The sequence below is a fragment of the Falco biarmicus genome, chromosome 6 (assembly GCF_023638135.1).
Source record: "Falco biarmicus isolate bFalBia1 chromosome 6, bFalBia1.pri, whole genome shotgun sequence".
NCBI lineage: Eukaryota > Metazoa > Chordata > Aves > Falconiformes > Falconidae > Falco > Falco biarmicus.
Genome location: NC_079293.1, coordinates 52,859,192 through 52,877,311, shown reverse-complemented (window position 1 = coordinate 52,877,311; position 18,120 = coordinate 52,859,192). Strand labels below are relative to the sequence as shown.

Genomic DNA, 18,120 nt, shown 5'->3' with positions numbered 1-18,120 from the left:
CCATAATTTGCACTGCATCTGTATGTACTTGGCGCGAATAGCTTTACAAAGAGGAGATATGCTCCTTTCCCCAAATAATACGGTGTTTAAAAATGCTTAAATTAATCAACTTATGTCAAGAGCTCTAAGTCCTCTGTCAATTACAACGCATTACAAGTGTTAATGAACCAAGGCAAACCTACCTGCTGTTTGATGTGTTTGAACACTATCTACCTGAGGCAAAAGAGTCCCCTTATCTTCAAAGGCTAGCATTGGATTCAAAGGAATTTCAGGACTATTGCTTCCATCATTGCTCACGGCATCCAGCCGGGATGGTTTAGAACCAATAGGCAGGTTTATGATCTCTTCAAAGTTATCATTCTGCATAGACATTCCATTTCCATTTGCATTTTTCTCTGGATTGAGATTGCTGAAAGAGAAGCATAGGTTTTTCCTCACACACTTCATCTAAACCAGAAACTTAGCTTTCCTCAAAGCAACATTACAAATGGAAGAGAATTCTGCATTAATGCCAAACATTCTTTTAGCCAGTAGAAACAAACTTTTGCTTCTACCACAGTAGAAAATCTGGTTTTGCGGCTATGTACTAGACACGCCTTCCCTCAAAGACACAGGGTAGTTGTTACATTTGGCTACACGACACCCAGAACGCCTTACGGACACTGCAGCGCTGAGAAGTGGCTGCAATGGGAAGCAATAAGAAAACTGCTGCAGCACCACCACTGCTATCCTGAGCCACCCACCTGCTGCAATTTACAGCCTCTAACACCTTTTCCAGCTCTCACAACCTTTGCTATACCCTTCCTCTTATTGTGAATCAATGTAACTGCCCTTAGATAAGATCACTGGCACTTGTGTTATTTCTTGGATCACCTCCTGCCTCCAGCTTTGGAGCAGCCTCTTCTACCTGCCACTTATCCAGAGAAAAATAACTCCCCTACCAGTGCAGCTCTCCTTTCAGTCCCTCCTCCCCTACAAGTTCTTAGGGCTTATTTCCAAGGCACTACCCAACTCTGCGCTCCTCCCACTGATCACACCCAAGCCAGAAGAAACACCTTCCAGCATCCTTCATGCCAGCCTGCAGTTTCTTTTTCCATCTCCCACTTGACAGAGATGCCTTATGAGAAAGCTCTTCTACATCTGCCCCAGGCAGGAGCAGTACAAGCAGAGACACACTCTCCACTTACACATACTCCCCTGAGAAGATCCGTGATCATGTCTCAGTCTTGCCCTTCCGCTGCCCACCCTTTCATTAGGTGCTGTATTGTCAAATCCCGCTGGCTTTCCAGGTGGCATGAGCCATCCTGCCAGAGGCGAGAAGCTAAGGTGCTACTTCAGTGAACAGGATGGCAGTAGTGGGACCATAGCCTTTTTGAGAAAGGGCAAGTACTCAACTGACACTCAAAAATCACCTGATCTTTCACAGGTGCTTCTTAAGTCAACAGTTGGGTCCTGACAACTTTGGGTACCTATTCCCCATTCGGGCCATGACTGTTCAGGTTGTTTAGAAATGCTTTAGCCATAAAGGCTCAAATGCAATTTTCCTAGATTTTTCTAGATCGGAACTAGGCTATGAGTTTCCTCAGGGTGTTTCTGAGCAGGTGGCTTGGTTTCACAGGCTAATTTTCTCCTGACAGTACATTTACTAGTCTTAAAAAAACCTGCTTGCAATTGGCATATGGTTTATTTTCATTTGCTGGCTTCTTCGGGTGTCCACCTCTTCACAAACAATTACAGAATTGTTTTACAGTACTTCCCAAGAGACAGAAAATAATTATTGCTCTTTTGAATGTGGCAATGCTTTACCCAGAGCCCAGACTTCCTGAAACAACATCATGCTGGTTTTCATATCAAGCCTTTCCCACTTTTTCAAACCATCACCAGCTCTTCCTCAGAAATGAACTCCCCTTTTTTCACCTGTGGATGTGCTGAGCAAATTTTAAAGTGAAAAATATGTTTCACTGCACTGAGTTTGAGAGCAGACACAGAAATCCTGCTGGCTGCCTGGGAGACATCACAAGTCACATCACCCTTTTGTGCCAGAGATCCATGTCTGTAAGATGAGGAGCAGAATCTGTGAAATGCTTTAGGACTAATAAAACCTGCTCTATAATGTATAGTTATAGGTTACTATTCACTATAAGGTTTCCTGTTACTTATTTCATCCCAGTCTACTGTCAACAACTTTACTAGAGCTAGGGTAACACAGCAAGTTTGATGGATGGCGTAAGAAAAAGGCAGGAAGTAAGCAACTGCTCGTTCACATAAATTAAGCAGCATAGGACTTCAAGTATTGGTACAATGAAGAAGCCTCTTGCTTCTGCAAACATGTAAGTTTTTCTATCCAATTCATCAGCTGACTTCATAGATAAATAGTTCTTCATATTTCTTTGTCATTGCACTGCCAGTATTACATGCTGAGTTAGACCAGGATTCACAGACTTGAATGATGTCTTTTGAGACAGAGTAGTCTATGCAATCACAAAGAGGCTACAGAAGAGAAAACCATGATTACGAATCTTCTAAATTTTATGCTATAAAATCCTCTACATTTTATGCTATTTGCTGCATCAAATTACTAGGGGAGCAAATTTAGAAAAAAATGGAACGGTGGAATGAATTTCCACTGGACATCTTAGAGGCCATAAGCTCAAAAAGAGATTAGACAAACTCCTAAGAGATTGGTGTATCTGCCAGCTTCTGGTAATTAGCAGCTCAGGGACTACTTGAGCCTGTGGTTGCATTTGGATCACAATTCTTAGTAACCCTTCGTTACCAGAGAATCTCCTGGTACTGAATTTTTTTTCCTTATACTCTCTCCCTAAGTGACCGCTACAGGCCATTAAAGCAAAGAACACAAAAGTGATGGATTTTTGACCTGCTACAGCTATTCTTACTGTCTTATGTTACATTCTTAGCAATGTCTTGATGTCCAATGCAACACTGGAGATACCCTTTTCAGGCATAAAGTGCAGAAAGAACTGGGTAATTTTGGCATTCTATCATAAGTGTGCTTGTAGTGAGATACTTGCATAATAAATTAAAATTGTGCTTATTCCAGGATTCTGTTGTTCAGTAAAGCAAGAAAAATTAGAATCTGGAAAAAATATTTTTGGAATCTTATAATTTACTAGAACTTTGAAAATGCTTTAACATTATATCTTACTTTCAACAGCTGTTTCAAATTCAATTTTCCATTCCTTGGGCAAAAAAAACCCCCACAAAACCCTCAGAATCTAGCCAGAAGTTAACACGCCATTAATAATATTGCAGTATCCATGAACTGCCAGTTTTCTTGGTAGATCTAGGTACTTTACTATATAACTGGAAAATTTCCATGGTATGCTCCATTTTGAAAGATACTTAGTGTTGCCCTTTCCATCATACAACACCTGAATGAGAAATGTCTTCATTTAAGTTCAATTGTGAGTCTTCTCACCACAGACTTATAGGTCAGATACGAGTTCACTCCCTGCCCAACCCTACCTCCAATAATAATTCACTATCCTTCACTAGCATTCAAGCATTAAATCATTTAACTGAATTTACTTGTGGGGAAGACACTCAGAGCAAGCAGAGGTGGCAAAACCAGAACCCTTGCAGCACCACTTGAAACTACATACCACAAAAATCACATTCAAGTTCAGACACATCATTTTAACTCAGAAAACTATGAAATAAGAATTTTTTTTCTATGAACCAAGAATTAATGTAAAATCTATTTGAAAACCTTGAGTGCTAACATGGTAGAGCAGCTCAATTCACAAGCAAATATATCTGGTTTGTCGGTTGGGTTTTTTATTCACAATGCAAAATGAAGAAGCTTTAAGCCTAACTGATTAATGTTCATTTTTTTAAAACACAGGAGTAGGAATACCAATAAAATTTTTGTCAAATTATTAGGTGGGGTAGATGATTGCGCCAATCTATCATCTGCAATAAGTGTTTATTAATAAAACTAACAATTGTTGACAATATAAATATGTTAAATAATGCAGCAGATCACAGCATTTTCATTAGGGTTTATGAAGATCAACTGTCTTGGAAAGCTAATGAAGTTCCAGTAAACAAGATCTGCATTGCTGATCAAAAGCAGCACAGAGAGCGGTGAAGTATTGATATCAATTGCCTTCACTTTGCCAGAAGTCTTTAATTTTTTCCTCAGTTGCATCGTACTTATGACCATGGAAGCAAGCATACTGTTTCCAACTGAATCCCAGCTGCAGAGCTGACACAGGATGGATGGCATGATGGGGAGGAAAAGGGATGAAGGTTCAGCACAGTAAGCAGTCAGGCAACTTCCCGTTATGCCCCAGAGTAGAACTCCTTATCTTCACACAAACCTCTTAGAGCTTTCTGAGTCACCCTCCTTCAGCGCTACTGGCGCAAGGGACAGAGCACCTGCATTGTCTGGGGACTGACCCCACGTACAGGTATTCTAGGTTTGGTCACTGAATGCCAACCCCCAGTCCTGTTCAAAGAAATACATTGAGGGCTAGACCCCAGGCCTGTACAAAATAGACCCGCTGACACTTAAACTTCTGTCCTAGAGCCAGCGAAGCTTCCCACACTTCCTACACTGTAGGAGGGAAACAAGTCTGACTGCTGCTCTAGGCCTTAAGAAGACTCCTCTCCTTCGTTCCCTCTTCTTGCCCATACAAACGCATGCCATAAGCTCCCCAGACAAAGCCTTTGTAAGTTGTGGTCGGAAATCTGAACTATCTTGACCTTAAAACATGCTCAAGTCCTTTCCAGACAAAAGCCAAATCTTTCTTGGGGCTGGAGTCAGGTGCTTACACAACAGACCATCTCCATCTGTCGCTATTTGTATGCTACAATGTCAGGTATATCTAGATGTCAGACCACCACAGCACATGAGACGCAGTAGCGCCGGTGTTGGCACCTGTGGCTTTTACCATACGATAGCATCTATGCTGCTGTGTATTCCTTACAATAGTTTTTCAGGCTGCCCGGGCTAAGCTTACACCAGGATGCTACTAAGTGCTTCGCTTCAGCCTTTGCCTTCCCAGTCACTGTGGATGTACCTCTAAAGTAGAGTCCCTCCACGTCCCAACCTGGCCTATCGGTTTTCCTCTTCCACAGCCTTATACGCACTTCCAACTTTTGTGGCTGTTCTTCAATCTCATTTATTCATTCTTCACTTTGGCCGTTCTGAGGTTTCTTCCACATGGATTATAATGCCACAGGACAGCATTCATTAGTGTGGCACATTTTCCATTACAAACATCAAGGTGCGTATAAGGCTGGGAGCGATTAACATTTACTAGCTGCCCGAGACAATTACGAGGCAGCTCTGTGCAGCTCATCCAATGCAGCTCAGGGCTTGGCATCACTGACAGAACTTCTCTCAGCAGGAGCATCTTTGTCAGCATGAAAGCAGGCTAAGATCCCTCAGGCATATGGAGGGACCGACAGAGGGCAAATTCCTCCTTCAATTAGTGCCAATCACACCCTGCAACATACCGCCCATTGCGGACCACGTGATGGCTTCCCACACTCAAGTTTTTCCATGCATATTCTGGCACTACCTGCATAAAACATGAAAGGACTAAGGGATTATTTGGCTTTCTGCATTACTAAAATTGAAATAACTGACAGCTCATGCTTATGTAACAGATTTCACTCAGTTCAACACCCAGGTTTCAAGCATTTCAACAATTTCTCAAAGTCTGAGTGACTTGGATTTGTGGCTACAGAGCACGCCCAGTGTTGAATATCTACCTCCCCAAATTCTTCTTATTGAGAACAAAGGGGTTTTTTTTGAAAATGCAAAGCCAAAATGAGTAGCACTGGCAAAACAACACTTTGTTCCAGACACTGCAAAGAACATGCTGTATTTCTAAAAATTTCTTTGGTATCAGTTGGCAAAAATGGGTTACGGCGAAGTGAAAGATGATAAAAGTTCTCTTCTGAACACAGGAAAAGATAAACAGGAAACAAGGCAGATTGAACAGCTGTCTCTTACTTAGTTAACAAATACATGGATGGGAATATAATTTATTACTCTAGTAACCCTCATCCTCTAAACATGCTCCAGTACTTAGCAATGTTCTTACCTGTCCATGTTTACAGGAGGTTGATGTGAAACAATCACAGGTGTGCAGGTGACAGATTTGCTGTTGTGCGGAGACTGTGTGGCATGTTGAAGCTGAGGTCCTCCTGCAGGTTCCAAAGGAGATGCAGGACTGTTTATGGCTAGAGAGAGAAAACAGATTTTCATAGAACAAATCTACCTGCATATTAGGATAAAACATTTCCTACAAAAGACAGCACGATCAAGGCAAGCTACAGCTTAAAAAAAAAAAAAGAAAAAGAAAAAAAGGATCACATACCCATCCCTCCCCAACCCTGCCTCCTTTGTCAAGTTTTTTGGGCACACAAGCCCTGCCCTGTTTCATGTCCAAAGTAAATGCCACAGATTTCAAAGCTGTAGCTTTACAGACAAGAATAGACATCTCACAATGACATGCACAATTCCAGCACACAAGCCGGTGGTCAAAATAGGCTGATATCTGACAGAATATTACACTGTCCTTTTTCAAGCAACAACAGAGAATGGAATAGGAGAACAGTGGGACATCATCAGTTCCATACACTGGTATTTCTTGGTTCCAGTGTTGATCACTGACTGTAATCCAAAAGGAAATCAAGAGACAAAAATCTCCATGGAAAGGATACTTCTTTCAACAAGTACCAAATCACTACTATAAAATGTTGTAGACAGCAACATAAAATTAGATCATCCTTGTGCTTCATCCAGAGACCATATGATAGATGTTACTGGCCTGCCTCCGGATGTTTTTTTAAAGTACAACTTCCGCACTGTATCTACAGTCACTCCAATTCACATGCACCTCAGTAAAAGGAAGCAGTGGCACCCCCCCCCATACTAGCATCTGTTACAATAATTGCAAGGACAATTTGGCATTCATAGGCTTGGACACATTTATCTTGGTTACCCAAAACTCCTCTGATAAGCCCCTCCTTCAGCTGCTCGGTTTTGCTATACTCCAAATGCATGGGCTGAAACTTCTATACTGCATGTCTTAGTCTGATCTGTGGTTTTTATATGGAAGATACTAGAAATAAAGGTTTCAGTGCTTCTACAAATGGAATAAGAGGAAGATACACTGACTTAACATATAAAAGGAAACAGAAGAAAAAGTTCTCCTTGGAAATGCAGAGCTATCTCCTATTTTGAAGCAGAGGCCAAAAAATGACAAAAAGGTGATGGATTTCATTTCATTGTGTGATTTGGCCATTCCACAAAGGTCTCCTCAGGTTTTGTCAAACAGTAAGAAAAAAATTAAAATTTTAAAAGTCACCATTTGTGTATGGTCAGAAGAAGTCTGTTAGACTGTGGTATGGAAAGTTAGTTGGCCAAAATATGTCCATTAATTCATATTAACTCAATAGCACATCTAGATAAAGCAAAGCCAAACAGTAGAGCAGCCCTGAGGGTGAGGGTAGTTTTTTCTTTATTCAGTCACTCAAGGACTTCAGCCTTTGCTTGGGGAAACGGAGGTCCAAATTCTCCTCTGCCTTAGGAAACTGAGTACTCACTAGTCTTCCACCTCTGGAGGGAAAGCACTACCCACAGGTTAGAGAGCCATTTATAGTTTCAAGAACTATTTAAACGGATAATAGCACCTTCATCAATAACTATAGCAAAAGATGACATCCCAGATACACACAGTATTAACAGTTCACAAACTTCCCCCCCTCCCAAGGACAATATATAAATAAATAACTTCCAAACACATATAATGAAATCTGTGTCAAAATGTTTCCTGGCAGTGCTAATTGTAAGTGTCCACTTTAAACATCAAGAAAAAAAGTCATACATCAGCCAGTGCTGTTATTTGTCTTTCATGTTACTCAACTCAAATACAAAGGAGAAAAAAGATATGTCATTTAATATGTTACGCTACAAGAGGATAAGCCATTTCATAGCTCAACTTCAGTGTCTTTGAATACTGCCAATTCATACTTGGTGATTGTTGAATATAAGCTACATTTTCTTTTTCATTTATTCTAAGTATTAAAATTTTATATAAAACTTTATTTAAAATGACCAGGGGAAAAAAAAAGATAGAGGGAACAGAATAAAAGGAAAGACTAAGAGTGTGGGGGTGTGAGAAGACTAGGCTTTTCTAGGAGTTTGGAAAAAAAAAAAAAAAAGGAAATTAAGACCAAGTGAATAAGGCAGCAGGTATGGAAGAAAGAAGTCACAGGGAGATGTTTAGAATAATGACAGTTTCTTTCAATGACTGAGATGAAATAATCCTTTAAGAAAATGGAGTAAGTCTGCAACAATCACATCTGTAATCCTATGCAAAAGAAACTGTAGAATCAGTTTCATCAGAATCAGAAAATAATTTGTTTCTTTTCACTTTATAAATTAGATTTGGGAATCAACTCCCTCTCCTTAAACGTCAATGTGACAAAGTTGCTAAAACAGCTGATTCATTTAGTAAGGGCTAACTACCTATATGGAAAGGCTAAACAAATAATGTCTACTAAGATTTCAGTTATACTCCTCTCATGGCTTTCTTTACTGCAATTAGGGTGCCAAGTTTCAGAACTGTATCTCCAATCATTGTGCTTAGCAGGCATTTATTCACCTGTTGTGCTCAGGGCACAATTAAACACAATACCTGCTTCTCCAGTAATATTTGCCTTCGATATATGTCCATTTTGCTGGTCATTTGGTTTCTACAAAAGAAGCACAGTTTTGTAAATTAAAAATGGCACAGGCAAAAAGAAGTGAAATGTGTCCAATATTTACACATTACGTAGCAGCACTGACCTTATCTACAGCTTCTACACGCCTAGTTCTCTTCATGATCTCTTCCAGCCTCTACAATGAAATATAAAGGGGTAAAATAATGTTTGCTGACATTAATTTAAAAATATCTCTCTCAAACCAAAACTGCTTGTCAGTTATCAGCTGCACCTGTTTATTGCAAAAAGATGAAATATTTATTACTATTGGCAATATTGCCTTCACTTTCACATCAGGCTACGCAGATGAGGACTGCGGCTTTTCTGAAGGCACATTTATATCTACAGCTGAGGTGGAAGCAAACTGCTAAGGCAAAACAAATTACTGTTTCTCTATGTGTACTGAGTTTACCTTCTTCCTTTCCAAGCGTTCTTGCTCTTCTCTTTGGAAATGCTTTTCACGTTCTAATCGAATCCGCTCTGCCTCTTCCCGTAGGCGAACTTCCTCTTCTTTCTGAGTTGATGGTAAAAGAGGTGAGGAATAATTTACTTTTAAGGACAGATTACACTGATATCTGCTTAACTGCATATCTACAACATACCTACAACAGAAAAGACACTTTTGGAATTTACAAGTCACCAAAAACCTTTTCAGACCAAATTGCACATTTCTTGATTAATCTCCATGGTTTGCATAGCATTAGGAGACGCATAACTAAGCAATAGACATATTTGGTTCTGTGCCTGTCCTGGGGCCTGTGCATGAAAACATGTCAGATGACAAACAAGGAACAAATTTCCTAGCCTTCAGCACTAAAACAGCAGCCAGGAAAGTATTAAAGAGATTCATGTTTTGAGTGGTGGATGTTTTTGAGAGCCACACAAAAGCAGCAGAAAGTTTTATTTGGCCAACAGAGTCATTGCTTAATGACACCAAGGACAAACAGCCACAGGTACATTAACACAAGCTTTCCATTCCTGCTTTTTTAATTAAATGTAAAACTTGTCTGGAATATACTGTAGAGAGGCCTTGCTCCTTGACAATGACCGTGTTGTATAATGGTACTACTACAAAGTTCATTTGTTACAGCTTTAACATCCAAAAAACGTTGGCCATGCTCTATCTCTGAGTGCTAAACTGGGGATGTACCTCAGTTTAGCATTTCAAAGAAAGCAACATATATCTTCTGAAAAAGAAACTACAGTTTCTAAGCTATATTCACTAACATCATCCTTTAAGCATTTATTTTCAGAAGCATACATTTAATTATTTACCAGAAGAAAAAAAAAATAACTTTTATGAGGCAGATTAAAGTGCTGAGTTTTGCGGGCAATAAAGCGCATGCAAAAAGTAAAAGCACGTGCAAGAAGAATCCTATCCAGAAAGCTTACCACAGTCTCTCCTGCGGTCAGTAAACCAACATTATATCCATCAAAAATGACAGCACTTGAAAAATTATATTTTTATTTATTTACTTTTATATCTTTTGAGTAGCTGCTCTGATTTCAGGAGGGCTGCACCAGGTAAAGGTTCTCCTTGGCTTGATTAAAGTGATCAAACCCCACCCTTTCCCACTAGCCCCACACAAAAGCAGTATTGGGCATAGGATTACAACTCAGCAGTGCTTATCTCTGACACTCTGAATAGTTAGTTATCTTGGCCTCTAGACTTTCTTTAACTGTGGGGATAAAGAGTTGTCTGCTATAACACCATTCATTAAAGTCCCCCAAGACAACTCTATTTATTTTTTTCATCACGATTTACCAGGAATAGGAAAGGATTTGTTCTAAAAAAATAAATTCTACAGGGAACCAAACAAAACCCAACTCCTTACCAAATGTTTTTGTCAAAAAGAACTCTCTTTATTCTTTGGACCACTCTATGGAATGAGCTCTGCCCTGACCCTATTCGCTTTACATATAGCACTTAAATTTTAGATATCCCTCTGATCTAGGTACTGTGTAAGAGGTGCTTTTTCACCCACTTCACTGCCACCCAGACTGGCACAGAAATTCCAGGAGGGGAGCATACTTGTTTCTGAATACGCTCCATCTCTTCTTTCTCCTTCTGTTCCCTCTCTTCTGCCTGTCGGCGCAGCCGTTCTTCCTTTTCCCGCTCCTCTGCATCCTTTCGGGTTTTTTCTGCTTCCTGTCTGCGAGCTTCTTCCTCTTCTCTGCGAGCTCTTTCTTCAGCTATCCTCTGTGACAGCTCCTCCTTCTTTTGCCTGCAACCATGAAACAAGCATAAGGAAAGTAAGTAAAAAAAGGAGGGGAAAATCCCCAAACCACAAGATTCCTGACCCAAGACACCAGCACTGCAGAACAGCTGGATAAAGGTTGCACTACTGTCTCATGAGTTGGCAGGTCTGCTTCCAGCACCAGCCAAAGGTGAAGCTCTATGGAACATAAAAAACTTTGAAGACAATACAAATACCTCTCCAGCATATGCCTGGCTTTCACTGATCTATGACTCACATACTTTCTGAATCAGAAACAGTATAATTGACTTTAATACATCTTGCAAAACACTTCGTTCTGTAATTTCGTTTCATTATATTTTGAAATAGTAGACATTTTTGGTACTCATTTTATCTTGTGGCAGTGACTCCTGAATTTAAAAAAAGTATTCAATTCTGCTGATTTTTGAACGTTACCTCCTAACCTCACTTAGTGCCCCCTCATCCTTGTATTCTGGGAGTTAATAACTTTTCCACTTCACCTTTGATGTTACCCAAATTATTTAGGACTTTGTATCTTATGATATCCCCACTCAGAAGTAAAGGGCAGATGGCCTTCCCAGCTGAAGAATCCTTACCTGTTTAGTAGATTTTCATATGAAAGCTGTTCTATACATGTATTGGGTTTGCATGGCGAGGTTTTGGTAGTGGGGAGGGCTACAGGGGTGGCTTCTGCGAGAAGCTGATAGAAGCTTCCCCTGTGTCTGATGGAGCTAATGCCGGCCAGCTCCAAGAGGGACCCACCGCTGGCCAAGGCCAAGCCCCTCAGCAATGGTGGTAGCGCCTCTGGGATAACGTATTTAAGAAGGAAGGGGGGGTGGGGGGGTGGGAAATCTGTGCACATTTTGCAGCTGGAGAGAGAATTAAGAATACGCGAGAGCAACAGCCCTGCAGACACCAAGGTCAGTGCAGAAGGAGGGGCAGGAGGTGCTCCAGGCGCCGGAGCAGGGGTTCCCCTGCAGCCCCTGGTGAAGGCCATGGTGGGCCAGGCTGTGCCCCTGCAGCCCATGGAGGTTAACGGTGGAGCAGATAGCCACCTGCAGCCCACGGGGGATCCCACACCGGAGCAGGGGGATGCCCGAAGGAGGCTGTGACCCGTGGGAAGCCCATGCTGGAGCAGGGTCCTGGCAGGACCTGTCGACACATGGAGAGAAGAGCCCGCACTGAAGCAGGTTTGCTGGCAGGGCTTGTGACCCCATGGAAGGGACCCACACTGGAGCAGCATGAGAAGAACTGCAGCCCATGGGAAGGACTCATGTTGGAGAAGTTCATGGAGCACTGTCTCCCATGGGAGGAACCCCAGGAGGAGTGTGAGGAGTCCCCTCACTGAGGAGGAAGTGGCAGAAACATCTTGTGATGAACTGACTGTAACCCCCATTCCCTGTCCTCCCGTGCTGCTGCAGGGGAGGAGGTAGAGAAAAATCAGGAGGGAAGTTAAGCTCAGGAAGAAGGGAGGGTTGGGGGGAAGATGTTTTTAAGATTTAGGTTTTATTTCTCATTATCCTACTCTGATTTGCTTGGTAATAAATTAAACTAATTCCCCCAAGTCAAGTCTGTTTTGCCCGTGACAGGAATTGGTAAGCAATCTCTCCCTGCACTTATCTTAGCCCATGAGCCCTTTGTTTTATTTTCTCTTCCCTGTCCAGCTGAGGATGGGAGCGATAGAGCGACATTGGTGGGCACCTGGCATCCAGCCAGGGTCAGCCCACCACAGCTTGTGATCTTCTTTGATGTCTGCCTGTACTTATTTTCCTGGTTTTACTGATTTTACTATCTCAAAAAGTAGAAAACTCAACACTCAAGACATGGATTCACCTCTGATAGTACAGAATGACATTTTAATTTTGTTCTCCCTTTCTAGTAACTCATAAGAGTTCATTTATTTTGTTGACAGTGACTCACATGATACTTTCATACACTCAACTCCAAACAAGATCTCTTCCTCCAGAAATGATTAGCCCCGAGACGACCACCACCACCACTTGAGTCAAATGGAGGATTATTTCCTTATATGCATTCCTTTATGCTTATCAGAATTGCAATTGAGCTTCCGTTTTGTATCTCAGCAATGTAAGATACATCTGAAATATTTGACAACTACTATATCTCATTGAAGACCAGCAGTATCTCACTGGTCACAACGCCTTTCCAAGTTAATTTATGAAGGCACTGCACAGACTGAAAACTCCTTTCACTGTGATAGCTGATTATTCTTTACTTTTTGTTTTCAATATTTCAGTCTTAGTATTTATTCACCATATTACTCTTATGCCACAGCAGCTTATTTTCTTTAAAACCCTTTTTGGGAGGGGATCATGTTGTGAGTCTTCTGGAAAGCTAGGCTATTTTAACTGGCCCTGCCTTGTCCTTATGTTCATCAACGTTGTTAAAGAAGTCCAACAAATTCAAGAGGCATGGCATCCCTCTAAAAAGGTATTACAGCCACAGTCGTAAGTATTCAGATAGCAGATAAGTATCTACTATCCTTTGCTAGTAGAAAATGAGACACGACATCCATTATCCTCCAAAACTGTTGGGGGGCTTGATTTTAAATAAGAAAACAAAAAGGTTTAAGTCGCAGCTGTTGGACACCTGAACACCACCCAAAGTAAGAGACATTGTGCCAATCACAAAGATAAAAACAGCTATGCAGAGTTCTTTAGCTGGAATATGGAAATATAGTCTTGTTAATTTCTGATGAAACAATGAATCACAACAGTAAGGATCTGCTCTCTCTTCCTATCCTATTTTAAAGCACTATTTGGGGTAAGTTTTACCCTTACATACCTGCTTAGGTATATATTGCACTTACAAAAAACCCAACAGGAAAATCTGTTTTCAGGGAGGAACTTGTGCCTCCTGCACTTCAGTACTGTGCTTCACGTATCACAACTTTAACAACAGAACATATACAAGAAGCTGCTAGGAGGCTACTAAAAATGTATCTTATCCACTACAGAGGTCTAGAATCACCTTTCAAACTCTTCCCTCTCCCTCCTTTCTTGCTCCTCCCGTTCCCGCTGCTCACGGGCAAGGCGCCTCTTCTCAGTCAGCAGCCTTGTTGCTTCTTCAGCATCAGTTGTACCTGCGGAGGTCTTTGTGGGTGCTGGGGGTGGAGAAAGAACTGGCAGAGCAGGAGGCAGGGACAGGCTGGCTGCTGAAAACACATAGGAAGGAAAACTAGTTTGTACAGACACAGTAGCCAAGATGACACTCTTTTGAAAGGAACAGAAAATAGTTTAAAATATTCTATAAATATTTTCAAGCTTACGTGGTTTCATAAATGATTCAGAGGAGGAAGAAATTTCTAGATGCTAGGGGTTCATATTCCTTAAGGAAAGTTTCTTTTTACATGTGAAAGCAGCTGCAGTTCAAAGGTTAAGCCAACTTTTCTGTTGGGAGAATAAATGCTGATGGGTGCTCAACAGGACTTATGCTGACTCAGCAAGACCCTACCATCACAAGTTTGCCCAATTCTGTTCAGTGAGCAGGAAAGAAACATGGTGATATTATATTTCCTTCTGTCTGATAGTCTACAGCTGAAAAGCAGAGCCAGACTTTTTGGTGACAGGCCAGTCACTTTTAGTGACCTCAAACACCAGCTGTCTGAAGTGATCTGCACTGAGGGTAGGACACAAGCTATCATCAATTGTGCAGTTACTCCAACCTGAGGCAACTCGTGGGACCAGAACACGGCTTCTTAACAAGCTTTGCCACTATTGGTGAGCCATGGCTTGTGTTCAAATCTTAATAGTGTCTTCACATAAATTCTTCATTCAGGACTAGCTTTGGCCACCTGGTAGAGAAGGTGTTACAGGTTTTTCTCAAGGAAAACACTAGTTCATATTTCTGTAAGGTTGCCTGGCACTCTCTAGCACAGGTACAGAGCACCTCAACTGCACTGTTTCTTGAGAGGCCAGGGACCATTACCAACACACAAGCTAACTGAAGGAAGCATTCCCAGGGTAATCGCATCTGGTAATGCAGACAAACATGGACAAGGCAGACTTTGAACTATCAATGGAATCAGATCCCAATTCTGGGAAGATACATGTAAAATAAGTCACCAGGAACAGCCAGGAAGTGATTTTAAATCTACATTTCTAACCACCCTTTGGAATATTTCAGCATTTTCCTTACCTCACTAATAACTTCCAGCAGGGGTTTCCTCCCTGATTCCCCCCTCATACACCTCATCTATACAAATTCAGCTGCTTTTTTTGTGCTGAACCGTCACATCTGCTGACTCCTCTGCTCTCTTTTTCTATCAAGTAAAAACTATGCAGATCTTTCTATAACTGCTTCAGGGCTTTCACCTCAAATTCAAATGATACTTGTACACCAGTAATTTAAAGAGTTCCAGGGCCTGTTCTCCAGCCCTGGGAGCTGCCACAATTTAGCCTCAGCCAGAGCAGTAATCTCTCATATTACCAGAAGAGGTATTCAGTCACCACTAGGGAACAGTCCAGGCCTGGGCTAACCTCCAAGATGTAGCTAGGAACTCAGAAAATTCTGGGATGGTCAAATATAAAAAGTTAAGTAATTTGATCACCCTAAGGCTTGGGAGCCCTTTAGAGCTACGCTCTTGGTAGCCTTGGGGGCAGAAGGTAAGAAAATGTAGGGGTGCAAATACAACCTGGATCAGAAACATACCAGAGAGCCCTTGTAACAGTTAAACTGTAAAATGACAGCGCTCCTGCATCTCAGCCCTTTGCAGTTCCCTAACAATGGGCCGAGGCAGGGCTGTGCTTCTGAAAGGAGCACAGCTTTGTGCTGCTTGGGGATCACTTCTTGCCTCAGGTGCTGAAGCTGGCAGCATAACAAGTAGGCTGTTTAATGCACACCTGCTCTGCTGTCAGAAAAGATGATAACAGCTTGCATAAAATCCCTTTAAAACTTCATTGGTATTAGTAAAGTCATGTGAGAGATACTTGTAAAAGCCTGAACAGCTCCATCAGTGATCACTGCCTGCTGACTTCCTGGCTCTTGTGACTACACAGCCAGCAGGTACCTGAGCCAGACAGGTTGAAGGCCAGTGCAGTTAACAGACAGAAATCAGCTACGTTTGCCTGCAACACAGACCTAGGAGAATCAGCAACATCCCTCTAGCCTCAAATACTGCACTTGCCCTTCTCCAAATTCTTGCGTTCGACCAGTGGCCAAGTTTTGGCAGTTTGGGCCTCCACCTGCAGTACAAAGCCTGTCCTCTAACCTCCTATATAAAATGCTTAGCCTGAGGCCTCAGTCTTTGGTCCCAACCATTAATTCCTCTGGCTTTGGCAAAAGACATCCCATTTAAAGTGCTGCTCACCACTTCGACTATAGCATCCTTCTCCTTTGCCCTTCTCCACTACTTGTTTCTGTGCTGTGAATACAAACCACTTTTCAATATCTTTATTTTTGACTCTCAGATATTCCTTAACCTCTCCTTACCTTGAGCAAGCTCTGCCTGGACAGTGAGCTCCTCCCGAGTTGCAGATTCTCCAGCACCTGCTGAAGTTCCTTTACTCTCTTCTGCCCCCTCCTCACTGGCCTTTTCGGGCTCCTTTTCTGGTCTTTTCTTCTCAGTCTCTGGTTTGATCTCTTTTTTGACTGGCCGTATGTTGCCAGGAGAAGGAGGACGTGCCTGAGCAGAGGAAACTTTGGAGGAACCAGGTGGGGAAGTTATCTGCTTGGGTGTGCCAGGCAAAAAAGGCAAAGACTTTGATGCATGCCTGTGTAACCAAAGAATGACAATCACGATCAGACATGATCTGCTGGACACCACCTACATATCATTTCTACAATAGCTAAAAATAAAACAGCTTCTCCATTTCTCTCCTATCAAGGAGGACTGCTGGAGCAACTGATTAACTCTCATGTGAAATGCTTCTCTTTACAGCTCTCCAAACGTGTAAGCACTGAGCCCAGCCACAAGGGAAGAAACCAAATATCTTCCTCCTCCTTCCCCTTTCTCAAAGCAGTAGCAGTATTTTTCTAAAAGCATGAGTATCTTTCCTTTGTTGCAGAGAGAAAACATCTACATCACACCAAGTAAGTTTGCACTGTTTCACATTTAATTAAATGAACAATCAGAGCTGCCTATGGCTCAACCTCCAGCTAAGCATGTACTTGACTTACCAAACTGGAGAGGGAGCTGGTGATCTAGCTTTGGGGTTGGAAGAAAAATGACCTCCTTTAAAGCTGGCTGAGAAGCTGGATGACAAATGGTCTCTTTCCTTTTCTTTTTTGTCCGTCTATAGTTCAGGAAACAAAAAGACAAAGTCAAGCCAGAGTTCACACAGCTAAAGAAAGCAAAGCAAGCTCAGTTAAGGATGAGAGGTTAGGGGGGGCTGAGAAAAAGCAGTGCTGAGTCAGTAGTTTCTACAGCCTGTTTAGCAAGTTCATTAATATAGCCCCTGCAATCTGACACCACCTGTATCAGTAAATATGCTTTTGACAAGAGTTCTTCTTAAATCATGTTCTCTACTGTCCTAAGATGTAATGGGCTAATTTGCAGAGGCTTATTTTTACACAAGCAAAAAAATTACCTCTTACAGCTTGATCTTTGCTAATTACCGCAGAATGCCTTCCACTACTCCCCATAAACCCAGGATTTCATTTGAAGAAAGAGCAACACCCCCGCCCCAGGCTCACACTTAGTCACAGTCCCTATATAGCATGAGCTTTTTGCTTTCATTTTTATATATGAACACCACAGATGCCCTCAAAGCCCTCAGATGTGGTAAAACAGTTATCCTATTTTTTCTTTTTTTTTGGATGATTTCACAGCACATACTATTTTGCCATTGACTCTTGCACATGGTAGCAATTTCCTCTTTTTCCTTCTTCATTTCTCATCTTGGGATTTATTTTTTTTTAAATATTCCTGTCATAGCTCTGGTTTGTATAAATAGAACTATTGATTTAAAGGAATATCAGAGTTTAGGCATCTATATACCTCCTCCATTTAAGAATAGATGAAAAACTTCAGGGTTTTGGAATAATGAGTTCAGACTCTGGGAGTCTGAAGAATGGGAATAATGGAGAGTGCACTGAGCTGCCACTCAGCCAACATGATGCAGAGGGGTTGCTACTCATCATCTTGGCTGAGGCTTAACCACAACCCCTGCAGCACGTGTTTAGAACCTCTAAATGT

General features: G+C 41.7%; 1 protein-coding gene across 8 annotated transcripts in view; it reads right to left on the bottom strand.

Annotated features, from left to right (window-relative positions):
• The window catches only part of MAP7 (microtubule associated protein 7), a 127,472-nt gene that overhangs the window by 1,299 nt on the left and 108,053 nt on the right, over nt 1-18,120 (bottom strand). For 7 of the 8 annotated variants that reach the window (XM_056343399.1, XM_056343401.1, XM_056343403.1 and 4 more), the window contains 9 exons: nt 17,103-17,218; nt 16,416-16,696; nt 13,956-14,139; nt 10,778-10,970; nt 9,158-9,259; nt 8,831-8,881; nt 8,679-8,736; nt 6,078-6,216; nt 183-409 (listed from right to left, as the gene is read on the bottom strand). In XM_056343399.1, the coding sequence (XP_056199374.1) occupies nt 183-409; nt 6,078-6,216; nt 8,679-8,736; nt 8,831-8,881; nt 9,158-9,259; nt 10,778-10,970; nt 13,956-14,139; nt 16,416-16,696; nt 17,103-17,218 (1,351 nt within the window). The remainder of the gene's footprint in view (nt 1-182; nt 410-6,077; nt 6,217-8,678; nt 8,737-8,830; nt 8,882-9,157; nt 9,260-10,777; nt 10,971-13,955; nt 14,140-16,415; nt 16,697-17,102; nt 17,219-18,120) is intronic. The other variant, XM_056343400.1, reaches the window with a different exon arrangement.